General features: G+C 39.8%; 1 protein-coding gene across 9 annotated transcripts in view; it reads left to right on the forward strand.

Annotated features, from left to right (window-relative positions):
- The window catches only part of AGRN (agrin), a 658,449-nt gene extending 638,385 nt beyond the window's left edge, over nt 1-20,064 (forward strand). For 5 of the 9 annotated variants that reach the window (XM_073603052.1, XM_073603056.1, XM_073603053.1 and 2 more), the window contains 4 exons: nt 1,619-1,651; nt 4,898-5,122; nt 13,002-13,105; nt 18,824-20,064. In XM_073603052.1, coding sequence (XP_073459153.1) covers nt 1,619-1,651; nt 4,898-5,122; nt 13,002-13,105; nt 18,824-18,981 — 520 coding nt within the window. In that variant the 3' untranslated portion in view covers nt 18,982-20,064. The remainder of the gene's footprint in view (nt 1-1,618; nt 1,652-4,897; nt 5,123-13,001; nt 13,106-18,823) is intronic. The other 4 variants (XM_073603057.1, XM_073603061.1, XM_073603058.1 and 1 more) reach the window with 1 other exon arrangement.
- The last annotated feature ends 5,408 nt before the right edge of the window (nt 20,065-25,472 follow it).

Here is a 25,472-nt window from a genome sequence, read left to right on the forward strand (position 1 = left end):
AAAAACCTTCTGCCCTTTACAACCACTTTATGTTTTTGGCAAAGGTGCAGAAATCAAAAGTCCAGCAAATCTGACCTCCCCTTTCAAAATAAGGCATTTATAAAGCAGCTGTTGGTGACCCTTAGCATATGTTATTTGACAAGGTGAATGGGCTTTATTGACAGGTTGTACTTGTGGCAATTCTATCTATAAATGTTCGACTTTTTCAATAGTTTGCAAGCAATTTTGGCTAATCTTGGTCAGGCAGTCAACTCCCTCATTTTTGTTGCTGATTCTAGTGTACCACAGCTCTGAACATCAACACACCAGCTACCATAAGTGATATCTGAATGGGTCTCCATAGAGCACCCTTTGGGCAAAGAAGGTTAAAGCTGAAGTTTATTCTGCTTATATTTTGCTTTCCCTCTTCAACATGCTAATGAATTTTTTTAATAAAATGTTTTCATTACATATCCTAATTTAGACCCAGTGATTTCATCACTGGATCCATGCGCATCTCTAAACAATGCAAGCAAATACTGTATGTGCTAGTAGCAGCATCCTGTATATAGCTTCATATATCCCCTAACCTGCCAACTTTTTTTTACAATGGAGAAATGCTCTGCATGTTCTTTTAGAAAAACAGAATAACTAACTTATCATAGCGGCCAAAGAAATTCCCAAAAATAAGGTGCTCCGACTGTCCTCCCCCACTTTAGTACATCTACTTCTATTCTTACTAATCTGTCCCATTAACAATGACATTGGTTTTGTGAAGTAGTCATGCTTTATTACTATGTTCTGTAGTGAAAGGTTCTGTTACTGTGTTTTTTGCCATACTTATACCCTGTATCATCTGGTGTGTCCCAAGTCTTATAATATTTGTTCTAATGTGAACTGTAATGTCCTTTTTATATTGTCGTTGGCATCTCTGTCTTGTACAAAGAACGGATTATTTACTACATTACATTTCTTGTATGACTAAACGTTTTAAACATAATAAATATTACTTGGTTTAACATAGCTTCCTAAATATGCACTCTGCTTCAGTACTGCTCTCAAAAGCCCTCAACCCTGATGCAAGCAGTAGGTGGGCTCTTGGGAGGAGTTATGCAAATATCAAAATGCCTTGATGGAAGAGTAGGCATTGTGTGCAGGCTGTCCTAGGTATTGCCCACATGGAATGTTGGGCATTCATGGTTGAAAGAAATAAAATCCAATGCATGAAAGGAGCAGGACAGGGACAGTCAGACTTAGGAGGAAAGAACTAGGCCTCCAGATAGGAAGTGGGGTGACCTCTATCTGGCCTGGTGCGGATTCTAATGCACCCTGTGAGAAGTTTACAGTGTGCAGTAAGATTACACTTATCATTTTTAGTACAAGAGAGGAACCTGTACAACTTTACGAGACTGAAGTTAGGGCTGGAATTCAGCTTTCATTTTCAAGGAGCCCCTTTTCCTCAGGCCTTATAACAACCTATGTTATAGTAGTTGTGTCATTGTTGGTAATATTTAGCAGGAAATCTAATGTAATGAAGGTAGGTGGGGTTTTGTGGGTGGGGGTGGGTGAGGAGTCTTGTTTGCTCTTTATCTCTGCTGCTGCTTACTGCATGCCTCCCCCTTTCTTTCTGCCTCTTAAGTCATGCCCCTGCGGACAATCCAGATGACCCCAGGTGAGTTCTCACTGCACTGCTTGCTATGTTGCTTCTCCGTGTGTGACTCATTTAAATGTTTTGAATGCACACCAGAATCCCCTGCATTTTTATTGGTTGTGCACCATACAAAAATGGTAAAACGAAATTGATTAGTTGTGCTCACTTGATATTGCCACTCTGACAGGGACACAGACACATCAGAGTTATGCAAAGAACTAATATTGGGATTCATTTACATGTAAATGATTTGAATGTTTAACTCTAAAAATAAAGGAGAAGTATGTTGGATCCAGACTTCCAGAGTCGGGATGACGCGGTGCCTGGGCTGATCTGTGTGACGTCAGCAGAGAACAGACTTCAGACCGCTCTCTGCTGAAAACAGGTACAGGATGCAAAACGAATTGCACTCCTGTGAGATCCGTAGGAAAGGCCCAGCGAAATGAGCTTAGGCTGGACTTCTCCTTTTAAAAATGTATTCGTAGGACAGCTATTACAATGCGGAAAAACTTTGAGGCAAGTACATACTGTATTAATATTGTAAGGCACATTTATGGAGCAGTGTCTGCACCTTGTGAAAAAGATGCTTCAAGTCCTTCTATACAGTAGTACATTGTTCAATACAACCTGTTATTACGTGTGAACCTACCTGATATTTTCACACAAGATGTTCATTATTTCCCTAATAATACTCTGTGACAGGGCTGCAAAATAAAAATAGCTAAATACTACGTATTAAAGTATTCAGTCACATTATATTATATATGGAAACCACCTGCGCTCTTTGGTAATCACACTATATTGTCCTATGGAACCAACTTTCAGAAAAATCATTATTTGATTTAATGAAAGGTTTCAGGTGAATATATAGGGGGCAAGCAAAGCAACATGCCATGGTAAAAAAAGGTACTGAATGGAGCCCCCTAGTCAGTCAGGGCAATGGGGATTGGGTAGGCATTTACCTTTTATGGTGATTTGACATATAGTATACATGGCCAGTGTATTATTTCTGTTAGAAGGAATATCAGGGCTCATGGTCTGCATTCTGTGACTTAACAATGAAATGCAGCTCTCTTACTATCCATAACATGTGTTGGAAGATCTGCTGATCTGTGGCCCCCCATGGACCACCACTGATAGGCTATGCCAAGAATATCCCAATAAAAACTGCTTTATAGGACAGGTGCCTGTTGATGTGTGAAAGGAAGTGGGTGGGGGACAAGTTAAAGAAACAAGGCAAACTTTACATGAAATTTGCTGGATTGGAAGTGGACAATGAATACACAATTCTGTCATTTTTATAGTGCGCAACCAACAAAGATTGTTCTGTTGTGAGCAATAAAAAGTGACTGTAGTCACATGATTATCATATGACATTCCACTAACATGCTACAAGTGGTGAATTACTCTTCTGCCTAGTCATTCCATAGAACACATGGACACATCTCAGCATACCAGCTACTCTTCTTATTTGACCCAGCTGGAAACCCCCTAATGCCAACTGGGCATAAAAGCTTATGAAAGGGGAACTCCGATATAGTAAAGATATTCTACACTCTGCCCACTATTTCCTTGCTCTCACAGATGTCCTTCTGTATTAACAGAAACCAACACACCCACTCCGGTCTCTTTACAACTTGGCTCTGCCACACAAGATTTTCTAGCCATGAGTGTGTTGGAGTTTAATATCAGGCTACAAGAGCGGGTCGTCCTACTTTAACATTAAAAGGAGACTTTATGTAACACACATTGCTTCCTAATGAGAATATTGTCCAGCTTAGTAATCAAATGTGAATCAATCACTAGGACTGAAGAAAGATAACAGCCAAGTTTTGGGTTTTAGACCAGTATTTACTCATACAGGTCTGCTAAAAAAAAAAAAGAAAAGTTTTTGATTACCAAATGATAAACCTTGATTCCAAAAGACATAGCAAGTTAGCAGTTAAGCTGCCACGGTCTACATAAGAGTAGATTTGAGGAAAACATGGCATATAAGATATGATGTACAAAAACCGCATGACACATAAAGATACTACAAAATCTGCTTGATTGCATTTGGCAGTTTTGCAGGTGAGAAAGCTTAATTAGCCACTTAACTAAAGAGAACCCACCACTAATTTCCCGAGACAGCCATGTGCTGATATGTCCTATTGTGGAACTTTTCCGGGCAGCTGTTGTTGGACATATCCGAATTCGGCCAGTACCTTTTACATATATATCCTTTCACACCCCATAGCAACTAAATGTGGAACTTGCAAGCTGTCTGTGATGTTGTGTTGCTGTGTTGTTAGTATGCACCGTCATTGTGCTGTATGCATACTTTTTACATGTCGCAAAGCTTAAATGTGTACTAAAATTCTCTTACAAGGAAAAAATATCTTCAAATCTTAAATGTGGAAACTGGGATCAGCGGTTTAATCATAAATATTAAGTGACCATAAAAATAAAACCTTCAAGTCATAGATGCTGTAAATATAGCCAAGTGCAGCTTGGTTCATATAACTAGTGATTAGATCAGCTGAAAGAAGAACTGTGTGAGCTAAGCAGCGATATTCCTCTGTTTGGCTCAAAACTTTCACATGTATTTTAAAAACGTTAAATGATTTAGGACAGAGCCTTTCATCAGGTATCATAGCAATTGCCACAACAAGTTTGTGTACAAAAAATATAAGCCCTGAGTTGGGAGCATTTGCAGGTTCAGGGGAAATTGTCTAAATGGTCTAACCCACCATTTCACAGAGTGGTGTAATTAGGTTAACCCTAAAGGGGCTGCAGACAAAATACTAGAAAGAAAAAATACAATGAAGGTTTGCTCTGTCCTCCAAAGTTAGAATGACAGGCTTCAAACTATTTAGCGATTCATTCTGCAAAGCAGGTTTAGCAAAACAATATCTTTAGTCGCTTGTAACATTAGGCTTAGTATTGGCTCTAGAAGCATTAAATAGGGGGATCTAATCGTGATCTGTGACATACAAAGAAGACAATGGTGATGAAGGTTACACAACCCCTAATGTTATTAGGGGAAGATGGCCCAAGAGCAGCTTCGCATTTGTATAATAATAAAAAAAAAAAAAGTGTTATGGTGAAGTCCATTAGTGATGTAAAGAGGATTTCCAATTTTACCCTATTTAGATGCACTGTCACAGTTAATCAGCTATTACACAGTGCTGCTAGTTCTGTTAGTATAGGACACTTAATATACTCTGCCTGCCTAAATACCTGGTGTATGTTGTATGAATTTTAACAATCGTGGTTTACATTCTACAGTGAGAAGGCACTGCTGACCAATGAATTTGAGCTGAGCATCAAGACTGAAGCCACTCAGGGTCTGATCCTCTGGAGTGGAAAAGGCACAGAACGTTCTGATTACATTGCCCTTGCTGTGGTGGGAGGCTATGTTCAAATGATGTACGATCTTGGATCTAAACCAGTTATCCTCCGGTCTACGGTACCAGTTAACACCAACCAGTGGATTCGCATCAAAGCTCTAAGGTAAATGTTATGGCAGTTGATTTATAGGCGAAAGGTCTCTGCTGTTTGGGGAAGAGTTTATAATTAACAATTAAGGTTAAAAAAAAAATCTTACAAATTAATGAGGATCAAACTTGCGACTGGTTGTCATGATATTTGTTTCTGGAGATAACATTGTTATCGTATGCCAATTCACACATTCCTAATAACCTCTGTCACCAAGAAAGCTATAGCTCAAAGCATGGGACATGTAGGCTGGGCAGAATAACAGCTATTTCTCCTTAGTATATCCCTGAGTATACCCGAGGAATTTTTCATAAACAGTGGAAAATAACTGTAAATATATATAAATATAAGACACTCAATGCTGGTACCTTTCAGTTTTTTCAATTAAGCTTTGACAAAAAAAAAACTGCAAGGGGATTGGTTTGTATGCAGAACTGCACCAAATTTTGCACTCTCCACTTTTAGTAAACCAACCCCAGGTGTCTGATACGTATAAAAATATTGGCATTTTTATTGTTTCCCTCTCTAAGGTGGGATGTTGGTTGGTTCTGATAACTGGATCCCCATTCCTAGCTGTGCCAGTAGGAGCATGAACATTCTCTTCCACAAATGATCTTCCCTATAGTAGCCATAGCCATTGTTGGCAGAGGTGAATGGTGTAAGGAATGGGGCTTGAGATCACCTGGCCAAAAAACCCCTTTTAAAAAAATGAGCTACCTGCTTTACCAACCCACCATTTTACAGAATAGTGTACCCCAAAATTAAATGTTGTCTTTTCAAATACGGTAGTTTTAATTACCAAAACTAAGTTGTCTGTATTGTTCATGATTCAAGCTACTATTTGTCTAGGACAGGTTAAAAAAATAAAAATCCAAGGGAGAACAGTGGCCCATCATTATTGTTTATAATCTCCACTTTCGATACGCAAAGCCTAATGCCAGGAAAATAGCTGCCCAGCTTGTAAAAGTGTCTGCCTCACTGTGGATATTTACTAAATATAGTAAAAACAAGAATACTCCATGTTTGAAAGACTGAAGATGGCACAATTTGTTTTCTGGTGAACTCCCATTACAGTTTTGTAATCAAGGTTGGCATGGGCAAGGATGCGTTACCTTCAAGAGAAGTTAGCATCTGCGTAGGATTATCCATCAGTCCTTTGTGCCCTTCAGTGCCCCCTGGGATAAGAATAGAGCAAGGCATCTGTAGAATGGTGAGCGGGCGGGAAAGCTAACATAGGCGTGCTGAAGCTTGCCTGCTGCGGATTCCAGGGCATTCCAATAGACCATTCTATCTTCATTGCTACTACAGAGACCCGTGCAACAAACACTAAGGCGTCTATTTATAAATATTTTTACATAAAAAGATTCACCCAACTTTAACGCAGGATTCACACATTTTTCCAGTTAAATTAAATTTTAAAAAATGTGTGCTCTTTGGTAAAAGGTATATAAATCTTGCATGAAAAAAAATGTATAAATAGATCCCCATCTTGCCAGTCAGGTTTAAAGTTGCTGCAATCATTAATAACACAGGCAGCAATAAAGTACATTTTATCTGGGTGGGGAAAAAGAACTTGACTTGATACCTCCATAGTTCCAGTATGGTGTACAGTTGCAGTATTCTTTAAGAACAGCCAGTTCTTTCCACAAGGGTTGATAATGAGAACTTTGCAGGACTCAATTTTGTTTTGGGTGTAAGTTAAATGCAAAATATAAAATGATACCTTGTTGCAGTCCTGGTGTTACATTTTTTTAACAATCATCTCTGCATGTTGTTGTTTAAAGAATTCACAGGTCAGCAGTTTAAACAGCTGATTAAAACAGTGAGGAAAGGGGAATGCTGGAGAAATTTCCAGTCCCAGGTTTTGTTCACACTGAGGTGGCTCTATCTACCTCAAAACAGACTCCTAATGTTGTGGGGATTTCCTTTAAAGTGGGAGTAAACTCCATTTGTTGATTTTGACCTACAGGTAAGCCTAGAATAAGGCTTACTTATAGATACAGTAAATATCTCCTAAACATGCACCATTTAGGATATATTTACTTTAAAAGCGGCCGGTGGCATCCCTGGCGCATGCGCACTGGGCTCTGAATGGACCGCGCCGTCCATTCAGAACTCCGTGCTTCAGCCATGATTCCCACGTGCATGTGCAGGAGTGACGTCATTGCAGCTTGGCCATTCATGTGGCTGAAGCCCGCGAACCGAGGGAACTGAGGGAAGACCAGGTGAAGATGGAAGGGCCTACATGGGTGACAGCGCGCCACTGGAGGGCTTTGTGTTCAGGTAAGTCTGCCATATTGCGCTAGTATGTGGTGCATACTAGCATATTATGACTTAAACTGCCTGGGGCCCAATTTTTCTTTTTTTGCTGTGGTTTACTGCGCTTTAAGACAAGCACTCCTTCCACAAATAGATATTGTTCTCTACACATGATCCAAGCGCAGGTATTGTTTACATTATTGACGTGGTTGTTGCATTCAAGTGATTGTGACTATTCCAGTCTCTGAGAAAAAAATGTTATACTTGCCTATAACTACCATTCTCGTTTTCATTCTCCGTTATTTAATTTTAAAATAAGAACGTAAATTGGTTACTTTGACCAACTGAATATTTCTTCTTTCAGGGAGCTTCAGCCATGATGCTCACAATGTTTAATCACTGGAGTAGAACTAGGGAACTTCATGGAAGTACTAGTGCCTACGTTTTTTGGCAGGAGTAGAGTTAAGCTATGTAAGATCTGCAGTCACACTACATTCCATGAGCAGCAGGACTCTCCATGGGGACTGGCAGGCCATGCTTTTGGCTAGCTGCCGCCCATGGAAGGATCATTGGGGATCTCAGCTCTTTAGATGTTTTAGATGCCAGGGCTTGGCTACTAGGGACACAATGTACTCTGCAGTTGCACAAATTATAAAAACATTGTAAGATGTAGATTTCATTGGTAGTAATCAAAGGACTAAAGTTAACCCTAGTGAAGCATTTGATGAGACTGGTGCAAGAACAAAGCTGATGGTCAACTGGTGACCTTTGTATTGGGGCTTTATATTTTTTAGGGTAAACTACAGTAACACATCACAATCTAAAAATTGCATTTATTGCTCTGTCCACTCTAAGCAGTTGATTCATTCTGATTAATTGTCATCAGGAACAGAATATCAATGCTTTCTGGTCTATGTTATTAAAGTAGCACAGTCCCCAGGATTACTGTAAATAGGGGAAAGAAAAGTGGACAACTTTACACGAGTATATCAAAAATATATATACCAGCCCAGTCAATACATATATTGACTGGGCTGGTATGACAGACAAGGTTCTTGACAAGGTTCTGCGCTGACTTTGGACTTGATAAAACACAGTGGACCAACGGCAACAGATGCCATGGCTCCCCAAATCATCACTGACTGTGAAAACTTCACACTGGACCTCATATAACTTGGATTCTGTGCATCTCCGCTCTTCCTCCAGACTCTGGGACCTTGATTTCCAAATGAAATGGAAACTTTTCCACAGTCCATGATGGTTTGGGGAGCCATGTCATCTGCTGGCGTTGGTCCACTGTCTTTTATCAAGTCCAAAGTCAGCGTAGCCCTCTACCAGGAAATTCTAGCGCACTTTATGCTTCCCTCTGCTGGCCAACACTATGGAGATGCTGATTTCATTTTCCAACAAGACTTGGCACCTTCCCACACTGCCAAAAGTACCAATAATATAATATAATTACTATAATTATTATCATAGGTGTATTTTAATTTACAGACAGAATATCAACCAAAAATTCAGAAAAAAAACACATAATACAAATGTTATAACTTGAGTTGCAGTTCAGTGAGTAAACTAAGTATTTTATCCCCTACCAACCAACAATAAGTCTGGCTCCCACAGACTGGCTACAGTATGTGCTCATGTGGTACTCAGATTAGTCCTGTCAATTTAAGAAGGTGCTCCTAACGACAACTCATTATGTGTATAATAGACACCTTTCCACAGAATCTCTTTCTTCCATTCAAACCCACCTTCATGGGCAAGACCAAAGAGCTGTCAAAGGATGTCAGAGACAAGATTGTAGATCTGCAAAAGGCTGGTATGGGCTACAAGACCATCAGCAAAAAGCTTGATGAGAAGGAGACAACTGTTGGAGCGAATATTCGCAAATGGAAGAAATAAAAATAACCATCAATTGCTCCATGCAAGATTTCGCCTCATGGGGTAAGGATGATCATGAGAAAAGTGAAGGGATCAGCCCAGATCTTGTGAATGATCTCAAGGCAGTTGAGACCACAGTCACCAAACAAACCATTGGTAACACAATATGCCGCCATGAATTGAAAGCCTGCAGCGCCGCAAGGTCCCCCTTCTCAAGAAGGCACATGTACAGGCCCATCTGAAGTTTGCCAATGAACATCTAAATGATTCAGAGAAGGTTTGGAAGAAAATGCTGTGGTCAGATGAGTCCAAAATGTAGCTCTTTGGCATTAACTAGATTTGCTGTGTTTGGGGGAAGAAATATGCTGACTATGACCATAAGAACACCATCCCTACAGTCAAACACGGAGGTAGAAACATTATTCTCTGGGGCTGTTTCTCTGCTAAAAGGTACCAGCTGACTTTCCCTTATTGAAGGGCCAATGGACGGGGTAATGTATTGTAAAATCTTGGATGAGAACCTTCTTCCCTCAGCCAGAACACTGAGATGGGTCATGGATGGGTCTTCCAGCATGACAATGACCCAAAACATACCGCAAAGGAGTGGCTCAAGAAGAAGCACATTAGGGTCATAGAGTGGCCTAGCCAGTCTCCAGGCCTTAATCCTAAAGAAAATGTATGTCACTGTGCCGCTTGTTGGGCGGCACAGTGGTGTAGTGGGTAGCACTCTAGCCTAGCAGTAAAAAGGGTCGCTGGTTCAAATCCCAACCACCAGTTTGCATGTTCTCCCTGTGGCTGCATGGGTTTCCTCCGGGTACTCTGGTTTCCTCCCACACTCCAAAGACATGCTGGTAGGTTAATTGGCTTCTGTCCAAAATTGGCCCTAGTATATGAATGTGAGTTGGGGACCTTGGATTGTGGGCTCCTTGAGGGTAGGGACTGATGTGAGTGTGCGATTTATGTGTGGAGCGCTGTGTAAATTGACAGCACAATATGGGTACCTTAAATAAATAGTAATATAATAGATGAGCATCTTAATGAGACGCAATGTACAGGGATAGGGACAATTGTAGACACGCACCCACACTCACTCAGTTTGAACTGGATGGACTGGTGTCTTTATTCAACCTTACTAACTATGTAACTATGTATGAAGGGAGCTGAAACTTTGAATTTGCAAGTGACAGCCAAGAAACCCCAAGGATTTAGAGAAGATCTGTAAAAAGTGGACCAAAATCCCCAAATGAGATGTGTGCAAACCTGGTAACTAACTACAAGAAACGTCTTACCTCTGTGCTTGCCAACAAGGGTTTATCCACCAAGTACTAAGCCATGTTTTACTTGGGGATCAAATACTTATTTATTTTACTGCTGAACTGCAACTCAATTTATAACATTTGTATCGTGTTTTTCTGGATTTTTGGTTGATATTCTGTCTCTATCATTTAAAATACTACACCTATGATAAAAATTATAGACCCTTCATTTATTTGTAAGTGGGCAAACTTACAAAATCTGCAGGGGATCAAATAATTATTTTTCCCACTGTGTGTATATTTTATATATGTACACATATATATATATATATATATATATATATATATATATATATATATATATATATATACAGTGCTGTGAAAAAGTATTTGCCCCCTTCCTGATTTTTTTTTTTGCATATTCTCACACTTAAATGATTCAGAATATCAAACAAAATTTTAATATTACACAAAGATAACCCAAGTAAATCCAAGATGCAGTTTTTAAATTATTATTTCATTTATTAAGGGTAAAAAGCTGTTCAGACCTGCCTGGCCCTATGTGAAAAAGTAATTGCTCCCTCCCATGCTGAATCATGAATGAACTGTGATTAACCACAAGTTTTTGAAAAGCGGAGTTAAATTTCACTTGCCACACCCAGGCCTGATTACTCTCAGACCTGTTGAATCAAGAAATCACATAAATAGAAGCTATCTGACAAAGTGAAGCACGCTAACAGATCACAAAAAGCCACACATCATGCCACAATCTAAAAAAAATCAAGAGCAGATTAGAACTAAACATGTATCAGTCTAGGAAGGGTTTCAAAGTTGGCTTTGGAACTCCAGTGAACCACGGGGAGAGCCATTATCCACAAATGGAAAGGTTCACCACTGTTCTAAAATATCTCGAAGAGTGGCCGGCCTACAAAAATTACTCCAAGAGCATGACGAAGACTCATCCAGGAGGTCATAAAAGAACCCAGAACAACATCTAAAGAACTGCAGGCCTCACTTGCCTCGGGTAAGATCAGTGTTCATGATTCAACAATAAGAAAGAGACTAGGCAAAAATGGCATCCATGGGAGAGTTCCAAGGCCAAAGCCACTGCTGACCAAAAAGAACACAAAGGCTCATCTCACATTTACCAAAAAATATCTTGATTATCCCCAAGACTTTTAGACAAATATTCCGTGGACCGATGAGACAAAAATATAACTTTTTGGAAGGTGTGCGTCCCGTAACATCTTGCATAAAACGAATACAGCATTTCATAACAAGAACATCGCTGCAACAGTCAGACATAGTGGTGGTAGCATGATGGTCTGGGGCTGCTTTGCAGCTTCAGGACCTGGACAATTTACCATAATGGATGAAAAAATGAATTCTGAGCTCTACATGAAAATCCTAAAGGAGAATGTCCGGCCATCAGTTTGTGACCTCAAGCTCATGTGCACTTGGGTTATGCAACAGGACGATGATCTGAAACACAACAGCAAGTCCACCTCCAAATGGATCAAACAAAGCAAAATTTAGGTTTTGGAGTGGTCTAGTCAAAACCCAGACTTAAATCAAATTGAGATGCTGTATCATGACCTTACATAGGCTGTTCATGCTGGAAAACCCTCCAATGTGGCTGAATTAAAACAATTGCTCCACAGCAATGTGAAAGACTCATTTCCAGTCATCGCAAATGTTTGATTGCCGTTGTTGCCACCAAGGGTTTAGGGGGCAATTACTTTTTTACATAAAGCCAGGCAGGTTTGGACAGCTTTTTTGCCTTAATAAATGAAAACATCACTTAAAAACTGCATTTTGTATTTACTCGGTTATCTTTGTGTGGTAATAAAATTTTTTGATGATCTGAGTCATTTAAGTGTGACAAATATGCAAAAAAAATAAAAAATCAGAAAGGGGCAAATACTTTTTCACACAACTGTGTATATATATATATATATATATATATATATATATATATATATATATATATATATATATATATATATATAATATTTTATTTTATTTTATTTTTTTGGAGAAATTCAAGAACAAGGTTAGATTTTTCAGGGTGTTGCCTAAACACAATTAACATTCTTAGATATTCCCTACACCATAGCAAATCTTCACTTTGTTTGGGTCTACTCTATACACCATATATTTTAGCAAATCTTCACTTTGTTTGGGTCTACTCTATACACCATATATTTTTTTTTATTTCAATTTCTTTATTAGTTTTTTCTGTATCAAATATAAACATATACTTTATGCACCATATAAGCTCACTCCCTTTTATACGGATTTAATGGCAGCAGGAATAAAAAGAGAATGTTGTTAAATTATACCACCTTCGAGTAGCACTGTCCAAGGCAAATGTGTGGTTTGCTATATATTTAGACTCAGGGTTGTGCAGAATTTGGGAGGAAAAATTATTTCTCTATTATGATTTTAAAAAGGGGAAGGTCTTCTACTAATTTTTTCTTAACTCTCTCTTCTAGGAATAACAGAGATGGCATCCTACAAGTTGGTAATGAGGCACCAGTTTTTGGTTCATCTCCGTTTGGGTCCAAACATCTAGATACTGATGGAGCCTTGTGGCTGGGTAAGTCATTTTGTATAATTGCAATGAGAAAATTCACAACTATCTTATGTGTTAGTATTCATTTTCATTCATAAACATACAGTATTTTATGTGACCTTCACATTTCTTAAGGTTAGCGGTTCCTTATTTGAATGACTATATTTTTAAAGTAAACTTGTAGATTCCCCCTTTGTTGCTATTTGTTTATCAGGCTTTTTAATCCACATCCTTGCTGAGAAACCTGACATTCCAGGATAGGCCACATAGAATGTCAGGTGGTCTGAGCAGGACAATATGTATACACTACGCTGAAGTAGAGAGTGCACCCCACCCCAAGTTGTATGGAAACAGAGTTAGGAAATATGGAAGATGTCCCATTAAAAAATACTGTATATTTACAATCATTTACATAAAACTAAATTAGTTAACACTTTTTTTGTGTTTTTTTTTTTTTTTTTATTGTTTGAAGATCAAATTCTTACATAAAACTGTCCCAGAACTGTCATTTTATTTAAAGAAGAAGTATAGCCAAAGCTTTTTTGACTATACTTCTATGGATCACAGGAGTGCAGTTTGTTCTGCACTGTGACCTGTTTTCAGCCAACAGAGGGCGAAAGTCCACTGTTGGCTGACGTCACTGAGCTGGTCCAGGCTCTGAAAAAGATCCTAACATATGGTCGGGATCCACCCAGATGCCTGGACTGGCAACTGGTTCAGCCTTTCAGCAAGCCGCTGAAACCCTGATCCAGCCACTCCCCGCCCCGCACAGCCTAGCGCTCTAGTCAGTGCTGGAGGGGCTAAGCAGAGAGTCAGTGACTGACAGTCACCAGCTCTCTGCAGCCTGAAGACCAAGAGCTGAGTGATCAGTGGTCTTTGATTGCTCAGTTCTTGGTCTTAGAAATGTTGCGTGATCGATGCTGCATCCACCGATACCCATACTTCTCTATTAACAGATTCAGTCATTCTTGACCAGCCAACTCTACTTGTAACTCAATTAAATTAATAATAAAGTGATCAGTACAGAACAAAAATATGGTCAGCCTAAAACAGAATTCAGAGTGATCAGTTATTACCAATAAGCGCACTAAACTATAGAAAATGAGTGTTGGATATAAATACAGTAAACTCATTACAATAATACTTTAATGCATTCATGTCACAAAACATGAACCCTGAACAGGCTGTAAAATAAGAGGTCACCTGGCTGGTGTGTGGAGTCAAGGCTTCTTTTTCTTCTAGAGATACCAACACTGTTGCTGTCTGACACTTCCAGGTGTTTCAGATAACATGTCCTCCAACTTGCACTGTGGTTCCTACTACTATTTTCTATGTCACTACTAGGTTCTGTCCGGTAGTGATGTAGTAGCCAGCAGAAGGAACCACAGTGCCAGCTGATGGACAGGTAACTGTTGATTTGTTACTTTTTTATAGGCTGCCCTTGTTTAAGTTTTTTCAGTATAGTGACAAGAACGTATTAAAACATTTATTTAAAAAGTAGTAATATATAGAAGGAATAACAACAGGAACACAATAATGCAAAATCTTAATACTCTAAATAAAATAAATTCCACATTTAATTTACTCATTAACAAATTACAGATGTGTGTTGCAGAGAATGTAAGACTGATATTGCCTGTAAATTTTAATTATAAATAGTATTTTTGTAGACTGAAAATCAGTAGGATAAAATACTGCTGTATCATTATGGAATTTGTAGATTGCAGTGCTTCTGTTGTAGGATATAAGCTGTCACCAGCGTGATAGCTAATACCTTCCAGGTTTACTCAGTATACCAACGTACTCGTGTTCTGTCAAGTCAGGACAGGATTGAGTGATGTCTGCCATACTTAGACGTTTAGGGATACGGGACTTTCCAGTCTCACCAGTTCCACAGATAGAGATCATGTCAAGAGGAATTCAATCTGACTAGATGTGTGTATCTCCTCTAAACAGTACAGGTGTGTAACCCAGCAGTCAGTATCTCTAAACCTGTTGTGGAATTGGTCATGATGTCCCACATCCTATTTAAAGAAAGCTACCGAAATGTTTAAAGTGGAAGAAAACTAGTATGAACATATGTGCAAATAATACTTTGTTCCATGCATTTCTAATTTCAGTGTTTGAGAGCAGGCCCTACGACCCCCAGCCCACAGCTGGCATTTATCTGAAGCTGTACCAGTTAATGTCACTGAGGGCACACAGCACAAACAGAATAGGAAAGCAGTGGGGAGTCTATGAGCATGTACTGTATATATGCCCTATATAACCCTCTTTGCCTAGAGCACTTGGGTGAAACTCACCTGACAATCTCAATGAATATATATATATATATATATATATATATATATATATATATATATATATATATATATATATATATATATAAAATTTTAATGGAATAAAATTATACCAGTGCAAAACATTACTTAAAATATAAACAGCTGCTGAACACTCAAGGCAAATTTACAAAAAAATGCCAGGCAATAATAGTACAAAGAATAGAGCAGCGCTAAATATCACAATTACAGAGTGCTCTCTGCTGGCATGTATTTAATGTGATAAAAAGGAAGAATCACACCTACATACAAGGCACTTCCATTAAGTGCCAGCAAAAAAGCGTTCTGTCACAAAAAAACACATGGAGTCAGCATGAGGAGACGGCCACGGGTGACGTCTATCCCTCTCGCACACGTATCGTCCCAAAGGAGCAGGACTTAATCAGCGTATCGCTGGCACTTAAAAAAGAAGTATTACACTTAAATAAAAGGCACTTCCATTAAGTGCCAGTGATACGGTGATGAAGTCCTGCTCCTTGGGACGATACGTGTGCGAGAGGGATAGACGTCACCCGTGGCCATCTCCTCATGCTGACTCCATGTGGTTTTATGTGACAGAATGCTTTTTTGCTGGCACTTAATGGAAGTGCCTTGTATGTAAGTGTACTTCTTCCTTTCTATCATATTAAATACATGCCAGCAGAGAGCACTAGATATTTCCTGTTTATTTGCATATAATCGGGATATTGGGACACTGATGATCTTATGCTGTGATCCCCTGTATATGAGCTGATGTGGTGATCCATGTGCTTTGCACTCTGAAGAGGTTTATCGCTACTCTCCAGGATTTTGACCGTAAGGGAAAGCCTTTTTGACTCTTTGTTGACTCAGGGGTCCTATCATTGAGGTGAGCGGCAAAGAGTGTCTTATGGTGGAGGTCACACTTCTAGCAGCGATTTTCAGTCTTCATTAATGCACATTGTCACTTTTTGGAATCCTGATTTCCATATGAACTTTTAATGATTTTTCCTTTGCAATAACTATATTTTTCATGTATTGATTTATTGGATGAGGAGATGTATTAATTGTGATATTTAGCGCTGCACTATTCTTTGTAAAATATATATATACACACACACACACAGTATCTCGCAAAAGTGGGTACACCACACCATATTTTATTATATCTTTTCATGTGATAACACTGAAGAAATTATACTTTGCTACAATGTATAGTAGTGAATGTATAGCTTGTATAACAGTGTAACTTAGCCGTCCCCTCAAAATAACTCAACACACAACCATTGTCTACACCGCTGGCAACAAATATGAGTACACCTCTAAGTGAAAATGTCAAAATTGGGCCCAATTATCCATTTTCCCTCCCAATGTCCAAGTTTTCAGGTGTGAATGGGGAGCAGGTGTGTTAAATTTGGTGTTATCACTCTCACTCTCAAGTAGTAGAAGATCTTCTATTCAAGTAGTAGAAGATCAACATGGCAAAGAACTCTGAGGATCTGGAAAAAAAAAAAAAAATTGCTGTACATAAAGATGGCCTAGGCTATAAGAAGATTCCCAAGACCCTGAAACTGAGCTGCAGCACAGTGGCCAAGACATACAGCGGTTTAACAGGACAGTTTCCACTCAGAACAGGCCTCGCCATGGTCGACCAAAGAAGTTGAGTGCACATGCTCAGCATCATATCCAGATGTTGTCTTTGGAAAATAGACCTATGAGTGCTGCCAGCATTGCTGCAGAGGTTGAAGGGGTGGGGGGTCAGCCTGTCAGTGCTCAGATCATACGCCGCACACTGCATCAAAATGGTCTGCATGGCTGTCATCCCAGAAGGAAGCCTCTTCTAAAGATGATGCACAAGAAAGCTTTCAAAACAGTTTGCTGAAGACAAGCAGACTAATGACATTGATTACTGGAACCATGTCCTGTGGTCTGATGAGACCAAGATAAACGTATTTGGTTCAGATGATATCAAATGTGTGTGGCGTCAACCAGGTGAGGAGTACAAAGACAAGTCTGTCTTGCTTACAGTCAAGCATGGTGGTGGGAGTGTCATGGTCTGGGGCTGCATAAGTGTTGCCGGCACTGGGGAGCTACAGTCCAGTAATGGAATCATGAATGCCAACATGTACTGTGACATACTGAAGCAGAGCATGATCCCCTACCTCCAGAGACTGGGCTGCAGGGCAGTATTCCAATATGATAACGACCCCAAACACACCTCCAAGATGACCACTGCCTTGCTAAAGAAGCTGAGGGTAAAGGTGATGGACTGGCCAAGCATGTCTCCAGACCTAAACCCTATTGAGCATCTGTGGGGCAACACGAAAGGTGGAGAAGCGCAAGGTCTCTAACATTCACCAGCTTCATGATGTCATCATGGAGGTTTGGAAGAGGACACCAGTGGCAACCTGTGAAGCTCTGGTGAACTCCATGCCCAAGAGGGTTAAGGCAGAGCTGGAAAATAATGGTGGCCACACAAAATATTGGCACTTTTGTTGCCAGCGGTTTAGACATTAATGGCTGTGTTGAGTTATTTTAAGGTGACAGCAAATTGACACTGTTGTACAAGCTGTGCACTCACTACTTTACATTGTAGCAAAGTAATTTCTTCAGTGTTGTCACATGAAAAGATATAATAAAATATTTACAAAAATGTGAGGGGTGTACTCATTTTTGAGAGATAGTGTGTATTTTTATATAATAAATATATATACCGTATATATATTGTGTGTATGTGTGTGTGTGTGTATATATATATATATATATATATATATATATATATATATATATATATATATATATATATATATATATATATATATATATATATATAAAAATAAAGGCACTTTTTTTGCAGGTAAACAAATGTGCATTTATTTCTTTTTTTGGAGCCTGTAAAGCATTGCACCAGCGATCAGCAGATCTCCTGCAGATCTTTTTGTGTGCCCCATATCCCATATGGGCAAGCAGATACACTGACAGGAAGAATCAATGAACTACTGCGGCGCTCCACAGCGCCGTGGTCGTTCATTGAGAACTACAAACCAACAGCCACAAAGGATGGCAGGGCTTGTGGTTCATTCACACACAGCTGTATGAATGAATGACATGGCCATGTGGGCGGAGCCCTGCACAGCCGCGCTGATTTCAAAAAGTGACAGCTAGTATGGGGGAACTTCTCCTCTTACTGCCTTCACAGGGATGGGCAATGGCTCCACCCTAAAAACAGTTGGAACATATTCCCAAAAGTAAACTTATCCTTTAAAGGCAAAGGACCTTGTGGTATGCTGTACCTAGTTGAGAAACAAATGTATGGCTCTGCTCAGTGCGCAAGATGGCTGCCAGTTAGTTGTAGCATTATGTGATTTAATGGGAAATGTATACTTTATAATTCTGCGGCTCAGTCCATTGTCTAATATATATCATTCTCCTTCTCCATATACAGGTGGTGTAGAGAAGCTGAGTGTCTCCTACAAGCTACCCAAAGCGTATAGCACTGGCTTCATTGGGTGCATGAAGGATGTTCTCATTGACCGGAAGGAGCTACACCTTGTGGAAGATGCAGAGAATAGTCCCCCTATATTATACTGCTCAGCCAAATAATCCGGAGACTTACTTACCTTCCTCCTTTCTAGCCTACCCCCTTTCCCTCCTCTCCCCACCCATTCACTGCTGTAATTATTTTCTATTTTTGTAAACTTATTGCTTTTTATATTTTGTGTGTGGGGGGAGGAAGGAGAAGGCAGTGTCTGTATCTGTGTGAATGAGTTCAAATACTGCAACCAGACCAAAATCCGATGGGGGGGGGGGCACAGTGGTTACATAATGGAGAGGTTAGACAAACTTGCAGGTAATATGTGAGAACTGGTTTACCTCACAAGGGCCTTATTCAAGTTAAATCAGGGATTACTGGGGGATATATAAGATATTTTATATTGAAGAGCTAAATTACTTTAATAATTGGGTTAGCTGAATCTCTGCTAAACCCGTGATGATGGTTGCAGCATTTTGCCTTTGGTGTGTATGAGTGCATGCGTTTTGAGATGTGTGATGTGATGCTGCTTCAGCTGTACCCACTCAACAGTGAGGGATACCTTTGTTATGGGTTGGATGATGTCCCCACCGCTGGCTGCTTTGCATTCCCAAGACAAAATATTATCGTAAGGAAAGAAGAGGAGATAAGGAGTCTCTGTGGTAATAATGTGGCCTTCTTGTTAGAATCATGTTCTGTTTTGCAAGAAATTCCCTTGCCCACGAGCATCCCTATACCTCTTCCATATCATTCTGCCCCCATAGGGGTGTCTACAAAATAAACGTCCAGTCATACATTCCTTTTTTTTTTCATTTTTATTTCTTTTTCGTGGGTTTGACTTAGAACAACCCCTGTTGTACTTGTAGTGGCCAAAACCAATTGGGGGGGAGGGGGTGGAGGGCAACTTTTCAATCCTCCAAATCCACTTGTACATTAACCCTGGAAGGTGGCTTTTTTTATAAAGCCCCATGAATTTGTGTAGAAGTTTCCTTGGCTTACTCAGTAGTATAGTGCTAAGGAATGGTATAATCCCTTCTAGGACAGGGTTTTAATAAAATGCTGGAGGAGATTATTTTTTTTTTTATTGGTTTTTAGTTGTTTGACATACACTGTCTTTTCTTTTTTGGAAGCATTTGTTTAACCCTTATCTCTAACCAACTCACATCTAGTGGCCATTAGAAAGGTTCTGGATGGTTGAATGTATCATTGGTGATTGAAACACAGTAGCTTTTTTAACTAGACCTACTGGGACAGATATAGTTTCAGTACTCGCCAACAAGAGGCTTAGATACAGTGGCATTTGTTAATTAAGGAAGAAATCTTTTCAACCCCTTTGAGTAAACAGCTTACAAAAATGTCTGTAGAGCTTTTGTATTATTATTGAACATTATTTAAGACTGATGTAATAGATAGCTGCAGGATGAATAGCTACGGGACAAGCCATACACATCAGGATTTCTCTTGTTCAGCCCTAAACAGCGTGGGTGGAGGAATCTCTTCTGCCAGCTACTGTATTCTTACAGCAGGTGCTCCCATAGCTATCAGAAGTTACTGCAGCTGATTGGCTTCAGCAGATAATTTTCTGCCAGGCTGCTTAGATTGTCAGATCAAAATTTGTTGAGTTGAGTGGCCGACAGGGTTAACGTTTCAGCTGATTAAGCAGCATTTAGACACAATTGGGGCCATCTATGGCCAGTATAGAACAATGAAACAGACAATGCCTTCCAGAATGGTTCTTTAGAAGTTCTAGGTGCCCAGAGCAACTACTCACATTTCACTTTGTCATAAGCAGAACACAGAGATCTCTTAAAGTGATACTAAAACCTTGGTTACCTATTCTGTGTAGTGGTTTTGCACAAAGCAGCCCAGATCCTCCTCTTCTTGGGTCCCACTTCGGCTTTCCTGGCTCCTCCCTCCTGTTGGATGCCCGCATAAGCAGCTTCTTATGCGGGCATCCAAGCTGATCCGCAGCTCCATGTGTCCATTCAGACATGGAGCCGCGGCCCGTCCCCCTCTCTCTCTCCTCATTGGCTCACTGGCTTTGATTGACAGCAGCAGGAGCCAGTGGCGCTTTGCTGCTGTCGCAGCCAATGAAGAGAGAGAGTCATGGGCAGCGAAGCTCTGCTGTAACATTGCTGGATCGAGATGGGCTCAGGTAAGTATTAGGGGGGCTGAGGGGGAGCTGCTGCACACAGAAGGCTTTTTATCTTTATGCAATGAATGCATTAAGATAAAAAATATTCTGCCTTTACAACCACTTTAACAGTAACATGCTGTGTGTACAGGTATACGCAAGCAGTTGCTTTTAAAACATCATTTAGGCCTCTTTCACACGGGGCAGATCAGTCATGATCCGCCCCGTGAACACACGCTGGCTCAGCGGGGATCGCTCCGCCGATCCCCGCTGAGCAGGAAGATGACAGGTGCATCGCTGCACGCTGTGCAGCGATGCACCTGTCAGAGCGCCGCTCTCCCCTATGGGGGGATCGGATGATGACGGTCCGTAGTGTCCGTCGTCATCCGATCCGATCCGAAAACGGAGGGAAAAGTAGGTTTTTCCTCCGTTACACTTTTCGGATCGGAGCGGGGTCGGATGTCAGCGGACATGTCACCGCTGACATCCGACGCTCCATAGGGATGACTGTATGTCCGTTTTTCATCCGAAAACGGATGGATGAAAAACGGACATACGGATCATCCGTGTGAAAGAGGCCTTAGACCATACAATGTTGCGGTGTGTTGCTGCATGCACGTTTAAAGTGCATAATTTCATGTGTTAAGAAATGTTGCATTAGGGTAACTTTTATTTTAAATGTGCTGCCAACTGACTACAATGCAGGAAAAATCAGCCAGGCACATTTTCCTTCAGTGCCGCACAACACATTGGTGGTTTCTATCTGTGCTTTGCAGTACATGTACGCTGAGGTACACTTGCAAGGTGTGTTGCGGCGCCATTCAATGCATAATTGTGTGGCCAATTTTACACAAGACCTGGCACAGAAATCGATTATTTTTTGGAAGGGATAAAAAGAAATTTGTTTTTTAGTTAAAAAACCACAATCTGACTGAAAGCAATAATCAGCTAAAAATTCTTACTGTATAAATTCCAAAGCGACTTAAAAAAAAGTTTCCAGTTTGGAGGACCATACAATTGAGATATTCAATTAAATACACAGTGCATCACATTACACTAAATAACCCACATTGTTTGCTTTCCAAGAAGTGCTAAAGTTGGGTTAAACAAATGATACAAAAATATATTTAATTTTTCAGAATGATTGTATGTTTTTTTTGTTTTTTTTTTTAAGTTTTAGAAAACTGTCATATTTTGGTTAATGCTTAAAAATGCTGGTTTTACTTCCGGAGTCTTAATACTCCTTCCTCATAGGCTACACTGTCTCTTGGGACTCTTTTCTATGAGCACATAGCAGGAACTATACAAACACAAAGGAAGAACGTGATTTGAAAGAAATATCTGTGAAGTCATTGGTTACCATTTACACTTGCTCCAGATTTAATAAATTCCCCCTATGAATCTAGAAAGTGCATTGATGAAAGTATGACAAGTACTTTTTAAAGAACTACTCCATGAATTGTTAAATAAAGCCATAGTAGGAGGCAAGTACACCACCATAGTGTACATTTACCTGCGGCCACCTTTTGCTAGATCAGGAGTTCTGAAGCATTGTGCACCTATTGTCTCACACTTCCAGCAGATTGATTGAATGTATATTGTCAGCCCCATAGAAATGAGTAGAGTTGTGGCTTTTCTCTAGATGTAGTGCAGAGTTCAGGGTAAACTATGTGTTCCACTTACCTCCCACAATGCTTTTATTTATTCCTTTTTGATGTTAAGTACAAATCAGTGGCGCTCATGATTCCACATCATACATCTGTTAGTATTTGCAGAATTATACTCTTATGTTAAAGAAGAAGCAGAATGAACTGTTTACTTCAATCTCAGAAACAGGATTTGAATCTAATTGAATGAAGATATTGTTTTGTATCTGATGAACTGGAAATTTTGCTGTAAATACCCCCTTTAACACCAGTTAGTTGTGTATCAGTTGAGGGATAAAATAATATTCTTATACTTGTGTGAGTGTGTGTGCCCGATCCTTCTCCCTGGCTTGTCTGTAATTCTACCACATGATCCATTCTGAAAATATATATATATATTTATATGCAGTAAATTCCTCTTGTATGCACAACTCATCAACATTACCGGAGAACAGAAGCTGCACACTTCTGCATTCATTATCATTTCTTATGATATTCTATAAATCTCTTTTCAACAGAATTTGGATGGGCTGGAGTGGCCAATCAACTCCCTTCAAACCCTTTCAGCGGCAATTTATCTATGTGTCTCTGTGGATTTTTCCTACATTTTGGAGACCAATGGCAGTTCAAGTTATCCTGTATCATTGCCATTGGTAACTGAGCCCATTTTTTTCATTGGTTACATAATAAAGAAAAAAACTGTGGAAAATTTTTGTTGGTGCTATTTGTGTACATACCAGACCAAAAGTATTTAAGGGGGCTTCTCTGACTACAGGTATAAAGGGCATTACAAAATGAACCATAAGCCACCATCTACTGGCTGTAAGAGGTGCATACAAGTGGAATTGATTGTGTATGGAGCTAGTAGCGTGTGTCCTAGTGAGGACAGTTCACTTTAGCTTAGGATGAGAGGGGTGGGTGGATTGAGTTGTGTATTACCAAGGGCTTAGAGTACCTTATTCAAGGTGTGCCAGTGAACAAAAACAGAAGACCACCATACCAGGTGTCTCTGATCAGTAACCACGTGATGCCCTTTGATGATACATATGACATCGTTTTAGCTTTGGGTGATCATGCAATAGAATTTTTACAATTTGGGGGAACAGAGCAGTGTGGCAAGCAGCTATTGAGAGTTACTATGTTTGAGGGATCATATGTTTTTCGTTTTGGACCCTGCTCCCAAAGTTCATACAGGTGACCGGACTTCCTGCACCTACAGTGTCTTTAATCAGGATTACAAAGCCACCAATTTCTTCCTGGCTGCAATAGATAGGGAATACATAAAAAAGCCACGGGAGAATGGTGGTCAGCTTGGCAGCAAAACAAACAGTGGTCAATAGAGGGTCTTATGGTTTACACTTGTGAAAATTATGTTGACCACTGAAGCTGTAAAAGACAATAAAATAATCCCATCCTGTGTTTTTATCCTGCCATATGACCATTCATTTATCTGACACAGTTCATTTTGTGTACAATTACATTCAGTTTCTGTTTATTGTATTTTTTTCCTGGTTTACTAGCATTTATATCCAAAATGTACAAAATGATTGTTTGTCTGTTTTTACATTTTAATTTATGTCTGTCAATACATCACAATTCTAGGGTAGTGATCCTGCTGTGATCTGCTGTTAGGGGTCTTGGAGTACAGTGCACAGTATACAGTACAGCATGTTATAACCATTACTAACTTTATTACTTGTCTTTTGTCCACTCACCACAAAATAAAGTCTGAAAACTATTTAAAAATAAGTCCGGTGTGTTCTCATTGATTATCTGTGTTATTTCAGTTCTGCTCCAGACAACCACTAAGGCCAGTTCACACCAGAAAGCAGTGCCAGAAAACTCACGTTCCATACAGTAGTACCATGCGATCAGGTTTCCATGCATCTTAAAAAGTAGTACATGCACTACTTTCAGTGCAGTCGGGTGTGATTTCAGTCCATTCAAATGATTGCATGTGAATAGCACAGGAATACAGTGGATTCATGGCTTGAACCGGGCCTAAGATCCGTCAACACTATCCCATACTTTTGTTTTGTTTTATAGTATAGAAGGATTAAAACTTCAGTCACTACCCCAGTAACATTCTGTTACATACACACAGAGTTGGAAACTAATTTTAAAAAATTGAGACAAGTTCAATCTCAACTGGTGCCTCTGCCCATAGTAACCGACCGGCATCAAATGGCTGCACTCCAGTAGAGACAAATAGAGACAAAGTTGGTCTCCGCCAATATTTATTAAAGAAAGAAAGTCTGCAACCTTCTCCGTTTTTTTTTTTTTAAACACGATTTTGACATTAGCAACTTCACTTGAGAGATTCCTGTGCCAGTGAAGAAGAAAAATCTAAAACTAGAACAAAAAAGTTTGGCTAGAGTTGGGTTTTAATAAAAAGTTATTGAACTGCTACTTTGTCATGTCGTGGGTCCGCGAGTGCACGTGGGTCTGCAAGTACCTGTGTATTGTCTTGTTGAGTACCTGTGTAGTGTATTGTTGAGTATTAGTGTCAGCAAGCTAGTTGTTAGGTAATTTTGGCAGGGTATAATCCCCAATCCTCATTAAATTTGTAGGTACAATGCCCGGCGGGTGTGGAAATGCTACTCCGTGTACATCTTGCGGTATGTATGCATTCCTTGATTATCTGATCGAGGGCGAATACTGCTGTGAAAAATGTAAGCACAATGTTTCCCTGGAAGCCCAGGTTCTGAATCTACGGAAGCAACTGTCAGCATTGAGAAGACCCTCCATACTAAAGGAGAGACAGGAACGTACCCAGCAGGTG

The sequence above is a fragment of the Aquarana catesbeiana genome, linkage group LG10 (assembly GCF_042186555.1).
Source record: "Aquarana catesbeiana isolate 2022-GZ linkage group LG10, ASM4218655v1, whole genome shotgun sequence".
NCBI classification, from domain to species: domain Eukaryota; kingdom Metazoa; phylum Chordata; class Amphibia; order Anura; family Ranidae; genus Aquarana; species Aquarana catesbeiana.